General features: G+C 33.6%; 1 protein-coding gene across 23 annotated transcripts in view; it reads left to right on the top strand.

Annotated features, from left to right (window-relative positions):
- Dlg1 (discs large MAGUK scaffold protein 1) overlaps nt 1-14,013 on the top strand; it is a 271,999-nt gene that overhangs the window by 43,383 nt on the left and 214,603 nt on the right. Inside the window, exon 1 of one of the 23 annotated variants that reach the window (XM_058583565.1) lies at nt 184-764. The exons of the other annotated variants lie outside the window; for them this stretch is intronic. Coding sequence (XP_058439548.1) covers nt 735-764 — 30 coding nt within the window. The 5' untranslated portion in view covers nt 184-734. Of the gene's footprint in view, nt 1-183; nt 765-14,013 lie in introns of those variants that run through there. 23 annotated transcript variants of the gene reach the window in all.

Here is a 14,013-nt window from a genome sequence, read left to right as displayed (position 1 = left end):
GTGAAATGGATTTACTAAGGCACTGAAGTTAAAATCTGGCTTCTTTGGTAAAATGTTATTTATTTCAGTAAAAAAGAGAAAAGTCAAATTTTAGAGATAATATTCTAAATTACTGTATTTTGTTCTTCCTGCTCCCCTTCTCAGAAATACCACATGGAATATTCCATTCATTACTGCCTGAGAAAGTCATTACTTTGCAGGCTGCAGTTGCTGAAATGGTTTAGTGGAAGAAGTGTTTGCTTGCAGTTTCTTAGTGATTTTTTTTTTGGTAGTTTTTTTTTTTTTTTTTTAATATCCAAACCATAGCAAGCAAGGAGAAATAGATTTAAATTTATATCGGGGAAACCTCCTTTTGGAGCATTTCATCAGATGATTCCCTGTCAACCTCATATCTTGAAAAGAAGGATTAATGAAATAGCATCTGAAGCAGCAGTGGACTCTTGTGGAATAGAGCTTGACATCTTTCACAGTGTTTTGAGGGATAATTTCAAGTTCTTCAGATACAGATTACATAAAGAAGATTGTAGGGCACGTGACACATTCTGGTTTCTTGTATTTCAGATAGTAGAAAAATTGCTACCTCTAAGAATGGATCCTGGAGAGATCTTGTCACAGTTATAACTTTTCATCTATGATTTTATCTCACAATTTTATTTCTGATTTTTGTTGTAAATATTTTGTTCAAGTAGGCAACTTTTACTTTATATAAAAAATATTATTGTAATGGTAGAGTAATGGATTGCCTGTGCATTGTAACCACAAAGGTAAGATACAATATGTTTTTCTGTGTTTCATTGTTAGTGACAGTCAAGAGAGAACTCTTATTCATGCATTTTTAAAATAAAGGTGTAACCATTGTTAGAGGTTTGAAAACAAGTATTTGAATCTATGTGATGCTTAGTTCATATCTTTTAGGAAAGGCAATATTTTGAAATGTATTTCAGATAGCTAAAAACAGTGTGCTAAACAAATTAATCCCCCCCGCCCCCACCCCCCGAGATTTACAGGATGCTTTTCCCCTAACAGCAAAGGTCTGTAAGACCTTGATTACATTTAAATTTGCTAAATATATTCTAAAAGTTCTTCTCTTTCACTTTTTTTGTGTTCCAACTTGTCATGCTAGTTCAAAGTATAACTCATTTTGAGAACATTTTCTGGACTCTTCCGTCTATTGCAAGTGTAGTTTTTCTTAAAGAAGAAAATAGTCAAGTTCTGATTGTGTGTTGCCTTTGGAAATATATTGATTTGGATTTAAAATGATTAAATATATACAAGTACTTTGTGAAGTACTTGTTTTAAAGCCTTATTGAACATTGTCTTCAAAGTACAGCATACTTAAGTTAATCTCTTAAGTTTGGCGTGTTTTATTTGTAAGCACCAGTTTGTGGACATTGTGTGATTGTGTTATAGATTTCAGGTACTACATGTAAAATGTATAGATTGGTTTTTATTACCTTATTGATTTTTGTTTCTACACCCTATGTCACACATTGATTGTTAGACAAAATTTCAAAAATGATACTCACTGATAAATACTGAGAAAAATTTTAATTCTGAAAGTAGCCTTATTACTATTATTTCTGTGTAGTGAAGAGGAAAAGTGGGAAAATTTATGAAAATTAGTTGTTTTCTTGTTGCACAGAGTCACAGTTCCAACAGTAGTTTGTGATCAGATACAGACATGTCTATTATGTGGGTCTATCCCCTGTTTATAAGAGGATGTCTCTGTACCTCTAAGTAAACTGTGTTAATGAAATATTTCTAAAGAATGTTTAAAGGGCACATAAATCTGAAAAATAGAGATTTTTTTCCTCCATAAGTTCTTTTTATGGACAGATGTGGTTCTCCTCTGTGATTTACCTGTCATCATTTTATTCAGTGTAGTTTTATTTTCTGGTTTTATAATAAGGTTATTTGAAATGATCTCTTTCTTCTTCACTCTTTCTTGATTTAGATTTTTTTTTTTTTTGCATTTGACCCCCCCCTTTTTTTTAGCAAAAGAGAGCTGCTATTGCTTAAAAAATTGAATGCATTCATTATCTTTAAAGTATTTATAAATATTTATTATGTAACTGTTAGAGCAAAAATAGAAAAAGATGTAGGTTGGAAATTAGGAAGCCTAAAACATTATTTGTAGTTAACTTTTGAAAAACCTGACTTAAAATGATTTGTTCTATAGTTAGAAATAAACCCTTTGAACATTTCAGACCAGCGGCTATAGCAGGAATAGCAAAATTATTTCTTTTCAGTTCAAGAATACAGTGCATGCTCCTCCTTCCTGTTCTTCTATCCTGGGGTCTTTTCTGTCTTTTTTGATCTTCAGAGAGCTTATGGTTTTATATGTGTGTGTGTTTTTTAAAGTCTGACAATGTAGCTGATGTAATTATATCATGTTCATATTAAAACACCTTTCCAAGTGAAGTTTTTTTCATCATCCGCCTCCCCTTTCTCCCACTTGTGTAGGCACAGTGAGTTAGGTAGGCATGTTGCATCACTGCTACCATGGATACCCTTAAGAACAGGCATGTGGGTTGAACTAAAGCAATGATGACTAGTTTTCTGGTTTTGTCACTCCCCGCCCCATAACTATGTTCTTCACAATGAAGACTCTTATTTAAAACGTTTGCAAATGACTACGTTGTGAGACATGATGACTAAATCATCACTGCTATTGAACTGCCAAATCTTGGCCTCCATTTACAGTAGTATTAATACCTTTTACTAATTTAAGATGATCATAAATAGTTCTACATTCCTTATCTGATTAATACATTTAAAACACAAATGTAGTGTTTGTTTTGCCTCTTATCAAAAATGAAAATGTACTTCCTTCTTGAATTTAAAAACTGCTGTTCTGGATTTAGATACTTTGTAAGGGAAAAGATGCTAGTGAGCATTTCTCTCATGGTACTTTTGCTAATTATTAGTGTACTAGCATTGATTTTTGTGTTATTTAATCAGCTTGGATGCACTAGTTGGTGCTTTTTCACATAATGTCTCTCTAGGAAATACTTAGTTTTCTGTTTGTAAGTTCTTATTCTTGGTTAGCTGTTATGAAAACAGGTGAGTTGGTGAGGAGTTAATATTGTTAAGTACCAGTCTTAGAAGTGTGATTTTTGTCAGACTTGTTGTCATCATAGTAATATTAACTGGCAGCATACAAGGTCTAATGAGTGATTTGGGAATATTGTTATATACAGTTATATTTTCTTATGTTAGCAATAAAGCAGTATGTATAAACTGCAATTAAGGGCTTTTCTTTATCACAGAGGTTTTTTGTTTTTTTAAAGCTGTTTAGTAAATTCTGGGAGGGAGTAGGGAGGGACAGAGCCAGGCATAACCTGAGTACCAGAAGTTTTTTGAATAGGATTATGTCTTTCTCCATCTTTTGTTATACTGCTTGTTAATCAAGTAAGTTGAAAAGGAATGTGCTCTTCTCAAAACTGTTCACTTTAGGGTCATTTAGCAGAAGCTTAGGTGACAGAAGAATTGAAAAGGAAAAATAATTTGTGTGTGTTCTTAAGCTTAAGAAGGAAAAAATAAACTTATATTTCCGAAGATTTTCTTACATTCAGTGCCAGTTATTAATACTCTTATTATTGAACTTAAGACTTGGAATCCATGTTAAGTGCCATCAGTACAGTGTTTGAAGTATATGCAGTCTTGGGTGTCTTTACCCAATGAAAGAATTGACATACGTGTGTTTTAATTGTTTTTTTTTTTTTTTTTTGCACCAGGGATTGAACTCCAGATATTCAACCACTGAGCTACATCCCCAGCCCTATTTTGTATTTTATTTAGAGATAGGGTCTCACTGAGGTGCTGTTGCTAAGGCTAGCTTTGAAGTTGAATAATCCTCCAGCCTCAGCCTCTTGAGCCACTGGGATTACAGGTGTGTTCCATTGCACCAGGCCATACATATGTTTTAGAGGAGGTGTAGGCCAGGTTTTCATTATTTTTGTTAACAGGGCACCATCCCAACCCCAGTTCTAGTGAGGTTTTCCTTCATCTTTGAGATTTCTATGCATAACATTTTGCAAACTCATACACCGTAATCTTACAATAGCCCATCAGATTCCATTTGATAGATTATTTCCTCAGTGAAGCCTTCCTTGATTCCTTATTAAATTAAGCCCCCCCCACTTCGATGAAAGCATACATTATTTTTCCTTAATAACATACAGTATATTGTGTACTTTGTGTGATTCTTTATTATTGTATGTTTTTCTCATTGGACATGTTAAAAAAGTTAAGACTGTTTTGTTTTCCTTGTTCTCTCTGCTTGACCAAATGTCTGATGTATAGTAGATACTCAGTTAATAATTTTTAAATGAATGGAACTTTGGCACAGATGACCCAAGTTTGTGGGTTAAAAAAATGAATATTTTGCTTTGTACTGCATTTTTAAGTCCCTCCCCTTTTTTATACATTTATTTTATTTATTTATTTTTCTGTGGTGCTGAGGATCGAACACAGCACCTCACACATGCTAGGAGCGTTCTACCGCTAAGCCACAACTCCAGCTCCTTAAGTCCCTTTTTTAACCTGATTACATAATGATATCCTAGAAAATTGTCATTAAAATGTATTTATCATTCTATATTAATGAATTTCAAAGGTTACAGAAAATAGTTTATCTTCCCATTGTTTTCTGTTTCTTAGTTTATCACAATCTCTTGACACTTCATTGGCTATTCATTTCTTAAATATTTTTATATGTTTACTTTAATCTCTGGGCTGCAAAATATCGAACTAACAAGTTAAGCACTGTTCAGTAGAACTTTATGCAGTAGTGGAAATGATATATATCTACACTCTTATCACTGGCTCTTAAAATGTGTTTAGTTTGACAGAGAAACTGAATTTTAAATTTTAATTAATTTGTATTCTTACACTATTGATCTGTAACAACCATTTTTATAAATCCGATAACTTTTCACTTATTTACTCTACCCCCTGATTGATGGATTGATTGATTTTTGGTGGTACTAGAGATCAAACTTAGGGCCTCCCACATGTTAGGCAAGTGCTCCATCAGTGTACTACATTCCCAGCCCTTTTATTTATGTGCTAAGACATATTTTTCCTACGTTGCCAAGCTAGCCTCAAACTTGTGATCCTCCTTTCTCCAGAGTAGCTGGGGTTACAGGTGTGCATCACCACACCCTGCCTCTGAATTAATTAATTTTGGTACTGGAATTGAACCAACAGGTGTTTTACCACTGAGCTACAGCCTCAGTTTTATTTTTTATTTGGAGATGGAGTTCTTACTAAGTTGCTGAGGATATCTTTGTTTTTTTTTTTTGGTACCAGGGATTGAACCCAGGGGTGCTTAACCACTAAGCCACATCCCCAGCCCTTTTTAAATATTTTATTTAGAGATAGGGTCTCGCTGAGTTGCAGAGGTTAGCTTTGAACTGTTGATTCTCCTGCCTCAACCTCCTGAGCCGCTGTGATTATAAGTATGCATGTGCTAGGCTCTTTAGGTTTTTGAGTCTGACCTTGATCTTGCCATCCTTCTTATTCAGCTTTCTGAGTCATTGGAATGCAGGTATGGGCCACAGCCCCTGGCCCTTTGAAATTTTTAAACATTGTTTTTGAATGGGAAATAAACTCACAATTAAAAAATCAAAACTAGCATTAAAGAGCTTATATAAATATGTGTCACTTCTATTTTTTTCCCCCTTGGCTCTCATAGGAAACTTTTAAAATTAGTATTTATTTATCTTTTCATACTTACATAAATACATTAGAATGTCTTTATTTTTTTCTTGCCATTATACCGTTTTTTCACCCTTGTTGGTTTTACTTATCCTGAAGGCTTTCCTCATTCATTTTTTAAGAAATATATTTAACCAAAGATGAACTTTTTAATAAATAACTTATAACAGATGGTATCATTGGAAAAGTTGAAATTTGGATTCATATCCAGTATTGTATATCAGGAATTTTTTCAGTGGTTCAAATGACTATGTCTCCTCCAAAATTAATGTTAAAATATAATCCCCAATGTGATGATGCTGAGAGATATGGTCTATGGGAAATGACTGTTGTAAGATTAATGTCCTCTTTTCTGTCAAAGTTATACTTGTAGTCTGAGTTTCCTAATGTGTTTGCTGTAATCTAAAATTTAAATTTCATAGTGTGTAGTTAGGTGATCACAAAACCATGTGGTTGAATATAGCTATTTGAGCCCACCTCCATAACATATCTCCTTTTGTCCTGAGTCTTCCAATCATAATGCCTGTAGGTACTAGGTAATCTAATCATAACTATAGCCCTTAAAGTGGCAGTGCTGCATTAGGGATAAAACCCTGGGCAAATTTCCTGCTCAGTGTGCTTGCTTGCCAAATTTTTTGGTAGCACACCATTCTGCAGAAGTAAGATTTGCTTTGCCCTGTAGCTTTTGATCATGTGTCTGATTTCTTGTGACACCCAGATATTTCTAACATGTCATGAGGATTTTCACCTTTTGAGTGAGTTATTAACCCTTATAAAAGGTTTCAAGATTGAAGGCAGCACTTCATTGCTCTTCTGCTCCTTTCTGCCATATGAACATTTTTAATGTTTTGGTAAATACTGTCAAATTATCTACGACTTAAATACCTTCAGACTATTTTCCGTTTAAAACACCTTACTTTATATTAAATATATTTTTACTAAATTATTTCTGTATTTATATCTGGAAGGGCTCATTATTACTCTTAATTTATCTGCAATGATTAGGTTTCTTTATTCTTTCCACAATATTTGTCTTGCTTCTTAACTATTTTATCTTTTTGTTAATTTTTATCATCTAATTAATGTTCATCTGAAGTTCATTTTTTGTGAGACCTATTGAATTGGAATAATAGAGATTGCTTTCAAGTACTATCTTTATTTTCTTCTCATCTATACAATATTATTCTTTTCAAATGCATAATGAAGATTTCTGTTTTTCTTATTTTGCCACTCTGTTGCTTTTTAAATTGTAATACTCTTTCTCACTGAAAAAATTGTGCCATTTAGAATGGGCAGAGAGTAAAGGATAATAATAGCCAAGTGCTCAGGCTTTGGAGACTGTTTAGGTTCTAGTCCCAGTACTTGATCACTGGACAAGTTTCTTATTCCCTCTGGGTTGTAGTTTTCTGAATTATAACACAGGGAAAATGGTACTACTTTACAAAGTGTTTAAAGATTAATTGAATTAATATTTGTCAAGTTTGTGAAACAGTGACAAACATATGATAAGACTTTACTAATGTTAGCAGATCTTTTTAATAATTTTTGTTAAATAGTAAATCCTGACTGGACAGAAGTCTTTCCTGAAATTTTTTTTTCTTTCTCTCTATTGTAATCCTTGTTCCTTTCCATTTGCGATTAATATTCTACTTCTTTTTCTTTATGGGGTGGTAGATGGTTTACATCTTTATCATCAAGACAAGGTGAAAGTTGAAATAATGGAAATATAAAAGAGAATGAGATCAAAAGATACTTCCATCCATGCCTGTGTATTCTTTAATAACCTCTTCTTTTGCTGCTTTTATTTTGGATATTAGAGCTATGTTAATACCTAGTATTCTGAGACGGTTCTCCTGAATCTCTGGTTGTCAGAAGTTGATAAACTATAATAACCGTAAAACTTCTTTTGGTGATGGATATGTAACTGTCGGCTGAGGATACAGAAAAAATAGAATTCTGCCCTTGTGTGAGAATAGTTATTCATTATTCCAGTGGGTACTCAACAAATATTTGTTTTAACTACATAAGTAATAAAATATTGTATAATAAATCATCAGAAAAGTTTTGAATTATTTTTGTTTTATTTGCTCAGGAATTAGGAATACCAAATTTGTCTCCTTTGGGTAAAATACTTATATCATGATACATTTAGTTGTAGTAGGTTGTAATACATTTGTGTCTTAGGTAGTAACTTTGAAAGGGGTGTGAAGCTTTGAAAAGTCAGTACCAAGATTTCAGTTTTTAGATTTTTTAAAAGTTGAAATGAATAGAAATGTTGCCCTCTACTGTTGGCTGATTATTTTACTGCTGTGTAAAAATGTTCACTAACCTGTAATAGGATGAATACTTTTCAATGTATATATTATACTACTAGGTTGAAGTATATTTATAAAACATTAGCTTCTAACTTAGTTGTTAAATTATAATTAAGTAATGCTAACTCCTGTGAAATGTCTTTGTTGTCATTTTGGCTTTTAGAAGAACTTGAGTTCTGAAACAAACTTTAGTATACCTTCTCATTTTATGTGATGAGCTTTAATTACTTGTTGATTGATACCTTAAGTTTGTGTAACTCAGCTTGTATTGATGGTTCATAAGCAAACTATAGGTAAAGATAATTTTTCTAAAATAATTACTGTTTTAGTTTATGCTATTTGGCGCTTGAAAGTTTGAAACTTACATGTCAGATTTTAGAAATTTGATGTTTTAGTATTTAATATGAATGTAAAGATCTTTTCATAAAGATTTAAAAGGAGGCATTACTTTGAAAATGGTGGTGTTGAGCAAGTTTTGACCTGATTTCATGCTTTTCTCTACAAAGTGAAGGGATTAGAAGAGATGATTTTTAAGATTCCTTCTAGCTTTTTATTACTGAGTGCCTGATGTATATGAAGTCCTATACTATATCAGAGATGAATATGGAAAACAAAAACTGGTATAGTTCTTAGTCTAGATCAGAGGTTGGTAGACTTGACCAGCGGGCCAAATCAGGCCATGCTCTTTCATTTACTTACTGTATATGGCTTTTTATTGTGCTGCTTGCCAGAAATAAGTAGTTGCAACAGAGACTGTGTGACCTGCAAACCTCAAAATGCTTATTGTTTGCTTCTTCACAGAAAATGTTTGCTGACCCTTACCCCATATGAAATTCTGGTCTAGTATAGAAGATATCTAAAATGATAATTTCAAGTGTTTCGGACAAAATGCCAGAAATGGTTTAAAATAAAGGTATATGGAAGTAAGGAAAATAGACTTTTATTTCTTATTGATTGATTGATTGATTGAACTTTGTGGTGCTGGTCTTAAACCCAGGGCCTTGTACATGCTAAGCAAGTGTATTACCACTGAGTTACATCCCTCTTTGGAAAGAGGCTTTCTTTATGGGCACTGTTCTTGCTCAGCAGTGTGTTAACATCTTCCATTGATTCTAAGTTTCCTGTTAGCAGGTATCCTGCCTCACAGCCAGGTTGCATCACCATCATCATTACCATTATCATGTTTATTGCTGGTTTTTCCTTTGTGTAAAAAGCACAAATCTGCATATGCAGCTCAGTGCCTCCTTTTTATAACTCTGTAATCACCACCCACATAAAGATTTTAAACATTTTCAGTACCCCAGAAGGCACCTTTTTGTCTTTTCCAAGGCAGTATTCCTCCCCCAAAATAATAATTTTCCTGACTTATATCACTGTAGATTAGTTCTAAACTTCATATTACTGGGATCATATCGCATAAAGGATTACCTATGGCTTCTTGTACTCAGCATCTATAGAACTGCCCAGGCCATAGTTTTGTTCCTTTCTATTTCGGTGCAGTATTCCATTGTAACAAATATACTATATCTAGTTTATTCTGCTTTTGAGGAAATTTGGATTTCCACTTGGGGGGCTATCATGAATAAAGCTTTGAATATCCTTGTGCAAGTTTTTTTTTTTTTTTGAGTATGTGCCCTAATTTTTCTTGAGTATAGAACTAAGAGCTGGAGTTTTTAATTCATCTTGTTGAGTCCTCAGAAAGTTTTTGTTTAATAGTACATATTGGGAGGGAGAAATCAAAGACACATTTTTTGCCCACTTTGCCTAGTCCTTTGCTTTATTATATGGCAGTAATTTTATATTTCTTCACCAACTTTGTGATTAAGGCAACATAGATTTTGACTAAATTAATAAGTTTTATTTTTGGTGCCAACTCTGTTGGTAATTAGGGGTCCTTGCTAAAAAATTCTAACAGGTTGAAAGAGTGCTATGATAGATTAGTGGAATTTGCTATGGCCAAGGGATTGCAGAAGTGTGGGGGACTTGGCAGAAGGATGGAATTATTTGTATTTAATATATTTTGAAAGCTCTTACTTATTGAATATAATTCTATAGTATCTAAGATTATTTCCAAAAAAAGAACAAAATTACTTCTTTATTCAATATGTCATAGAATTCTAATTTCATTTATTAAACTTTTCACTTTTTAGAATGTCTGTTTACCCCTTTCGAGATTCTACTTCCTTTTTCAGTTCATTATTGCATCCATTTATACATCTTTTCCTCTTATCATTTTATGTATTTACAATTGCCATTTTAAGGTTCTTTTCTGCTGGTTCCAACATCTGTGTCATCTGGTTCTACTGTGGACCATTGTCTTTTGATTATATTTCTCTTACTCATGTTTTCCTGTTTCTAGCCATATTTATTTTGTTGTGCCTTACGTAATGATAAAAAAACCATTGAAACCTAACTTACCTAATTTGACTTTCAAGAAGCTGGAGTGAAGCAAAAGAAATTGAATTTGGGGCTAGGTTGCTGCTTTAGTTACTTTCATCTCACTTCTGTTTTCAGGTATTATAAGGATGAGATCAGTTCTGGGTCTTTTATTGGTCTTTTTCACCAGCAGTGCTTTAGGATCTATAACTGAAACTAAGAAATGTTTCACAGTTTTTCCAGCTCAGTTCCTGCCTCCTATACTGTGGTATCTTCAATGATGTGTGCAGACAGGTAACTCTCCAATTTTGGCTCCCCCAGAGCCAAACAACCACTAATCTCTTCACTATTTCTGTTATTTTGTCATTTGAAGAATTTTATGTAAATAAGGATTACTTTTCCCCTCATCATAATTTTCTGAATATTCATTCAGAAAAACTCTTTGTAGATATCAAAAGTTTGAGTATTATTCTGCAATATAGATATACCACTATTCAGCTTTTTATAGTAGAAAAACTAAAACTCTTGTTGATGATTGTTTCTCTAGTTTCTCTGTATCTTTGTCAGTATTTGGTATTTTTTAAAAAAAATTTTAATCATTTTATATGGTTCGGTGGTTTTAATTTTACTTTTCCTTAATGACTTAAAATGTTGGACATCTTTTCATATGTTTATCTGCCATCCATATAACTTGTTTCATGAAATGTCTTGTCTTTTGCCCTTATTCCAACTGGATAATCTATTCTTTTTGCTATTTTTTTCTTTCATGGAGCAAAAGTTTTCAATTTTGAAGAAATTCAGCTTATTCTTTTGGTGGCAGATATCAAGAACTTTTTAATATTAGATTCTACAGATTTTTTCATTTTTAAAAAAATTAAGTTCATGATCCTTTTACAATTGTTTTATCCAGTTTTTATTGTGTTAAAATACCCATCTCGTATGATTAGCTATCTTAACCATTGTTAATTGTGCAGTTTGGTATTATTAAATGCATTCATAATGAAGTACAACCATTACCACCATCTGTCTACAAAACTATATATCTTGAAAAACAAACTCTGTATCCTTCAAGTAATAAAGGATACATTCTTTCCTGTCCCCATCCTTGGTAACCACTATTGTATTTTATGTGTCAATTGCTGAGAGCCATGGCGGAGTCTGTTTGGCCCCTGGCATTTTGCCAACAGTATTGATTGACAGGCGAGGCATTACTATCCGCCTTGGCTGCTACTTTTGAGTTCTTGTGGGGATTCCCCGGGAGTTCCCATTGGTTGGAGAAGTGCAGGAGGAGGGATTTTCTGGAGGAGATATTTCCGGTGGCTGGTTCCTGGACCAGCCAAGTGGCGTTAGGGAGGAGTTGCTGGTGGAGTTCAAAAATAAAGTTTGTTCCTGCTTCAGTGGCTCGTGGTTTGTGCCCAGCCAGACTGCAGCAGTCAATGATTTTCACTATTCTATGTACCCCATACAAGTGGAATCATATAGTATTAAGTTTCATACTATAGCATTAGTCAGAATTTCCTGCCTTTTTAAAGCTGAATGATAATTACAGATACACACACACACACACACACACACACACACACACACACGGGTGGCTTCCATATTTTAGCTAGTGTGCATTATATGAACCACTGTAAAGATATCTCTTCCAGACTACCAAGAGAATGGTGTTTTGTTAAGAATTTTGGCATCAATGTTTGTGTAATGTCTTTGGCTTTTTATCAGGGTAATGCTGGCCACATAAAATGAGTTTGGAAGTATTCTATCTTTAATTTTTTTTTGGAAATGTTTGAGAGGTATTCATTTTAGTTCTTTTTTTGTGGGGGGAATGAGAAGGGAGTTTGAACCCAGGTTCATTTAACCTCAGTTCCATCCCTTTTTATTTTTTATTTTGAGATAGGGTCTCAGTAAGTTGCTGAGGCTGACCTCAAATTTGGGGTGCTCCTTCCTCAGCCTCCTGAGTTTGTTGGGATTACAGGCGTGCTTCATCACTATGCTTGACTCATTTTAGTTCTTTTTAAAATGCTTAATTAATCAGTGAAGCCCCATCAGGTTGGGGACTTAACCTTTTTAAGGAGATTTTTGATTACTGATACAATCTCATTAGTAATAGGTCTGTTCATATTTTATCTTTCTTTGGTAGGTTTTATAGTTCTAGGAATTTTCTACTTCATCTAGATTATCCAGTTTGTTGGTATATACTTGCTTATTGTACTATTTCTGATTATAGTTAACTTGAGTCTTTTCTCTTTTTTAAAAAAATTACATGTATCTATAGGTTTATCATTTTGCTTTATCTTTTCAAAGAAGCAATTTTTTGTTTCATTGATTTTTTTTCTTTTTCAAGATGATTCCATTTTGTATGTCTTTATTTATTTATTTTTATGTGGTGTTGAGGATTGAACTCAGGGCCTTGCCCGTGCTAGGCAAGCGCTCTACCTCTGAGCCACAACTCCAGCCCTGATTTTTATCTTTTTTTCTCTCTGTTTTATTCACCTCTGTCAAATCTTTATTATTTCTTTCCTCTTACTAGCCTTATGTTAGTTTAGTTCTTTACATTTTAAAGTCATGTTCTTGATTTGAGATTTTTTTTTTTTTTTTGCTTTAAAGTAAACATTTAGAGCTATACATTTCCCTCTAGCGCCTCTTTCATTCAGGTACTAATTTATCACGGGGTTGCATCCTGATAAATCTATCATAAGCTGAAAATATTGTAAGTTGAAAATACATTTGATATACCTCATCTACCAAACATTATAGTTTACCTACACAGTATGATGTAGAGTATTGGTTTTTTCTTTACCTTTATGACTGCATGGCTGACTGGGATCTGCCATTACTCAGTATCAATAGAGTATGCTATTGCTAGTCCAGGAAAAGGTCAAAAGTTGAAGTATGGTTTATATTGAATGCATATCACTTTTGTACCATTGTTAAGTTTTCAAAACAGTTTTTTATTTGGTACCAGGGATTGAACTCAAGGGCACTTGACCACTGAGCCACATCCCCACCCCACTCCCCTTTTTTGTATTTTATTTAGAGACAGGGTCTCATTGAATTGCTTAGTTCCTTGCTTTTTGCTGAGGCTATCTTTGAACTCGAGATCCTCCTGCCTCAGCCTCCCGAGCTGCTGGGATTACAGACATGGGCCACTGAACCCAGCTAAGTCAAAATATTTTTCAGGTGAACAGTTGTAAGCCAGGGACCATTTGTATAATATAAATTTTGTAATGTTGTGTTTGTTTTCACTCATCTGTAAGTATTTTGTAACTTCCCTTGTGCTTTTTCTTCTGATCTGTTGGTTGTTTAAGAATGTGTTGAGTGAGTTCTCCAGTTTTCTGTCAGTAATTGATTTCTGACTTCATCTAGTTCAGGTTGGAGATGATAATTAAAATCTATTAAAACTCAGTACATGGCTGTTATGTATTAGATTCAAAGGTTCATGTATTAGAGGCTTGGGACTGAGGAGTATGGCATTGTTGAGAAGTGGTGAAACCTTTGAGAGATAAGGTCCAGTGGAAAGCAGTTAGGTCATTAGGAATGCCACCCTCAGAAGGAACTGATGCTGCTTTTACAGAGTGAATTCTCATGAAAGCCAGTT

This window comes from Marmota monax, unplaced genomic scaffold (assembly GCF_021218885.2).
Source record: "Marmota monax isolate L192 unplaced genomic scaffold, Marmota_monax_Labrador192_F-V1.1 WCK01_AAM20220418_F8-fsc00052, whole genome shotgun sequence".
In the NCBI taxonomy this organism is placed as follows: domain Eukaryota; kingdom Metazoa; phylum Chordata; class Mammalia; order Rodentia; family Sciuridae; genus Marmota; species Marmota monax.
This window is presented reverse-complemented; position numbering and strand designations above follow the sequence as displayed.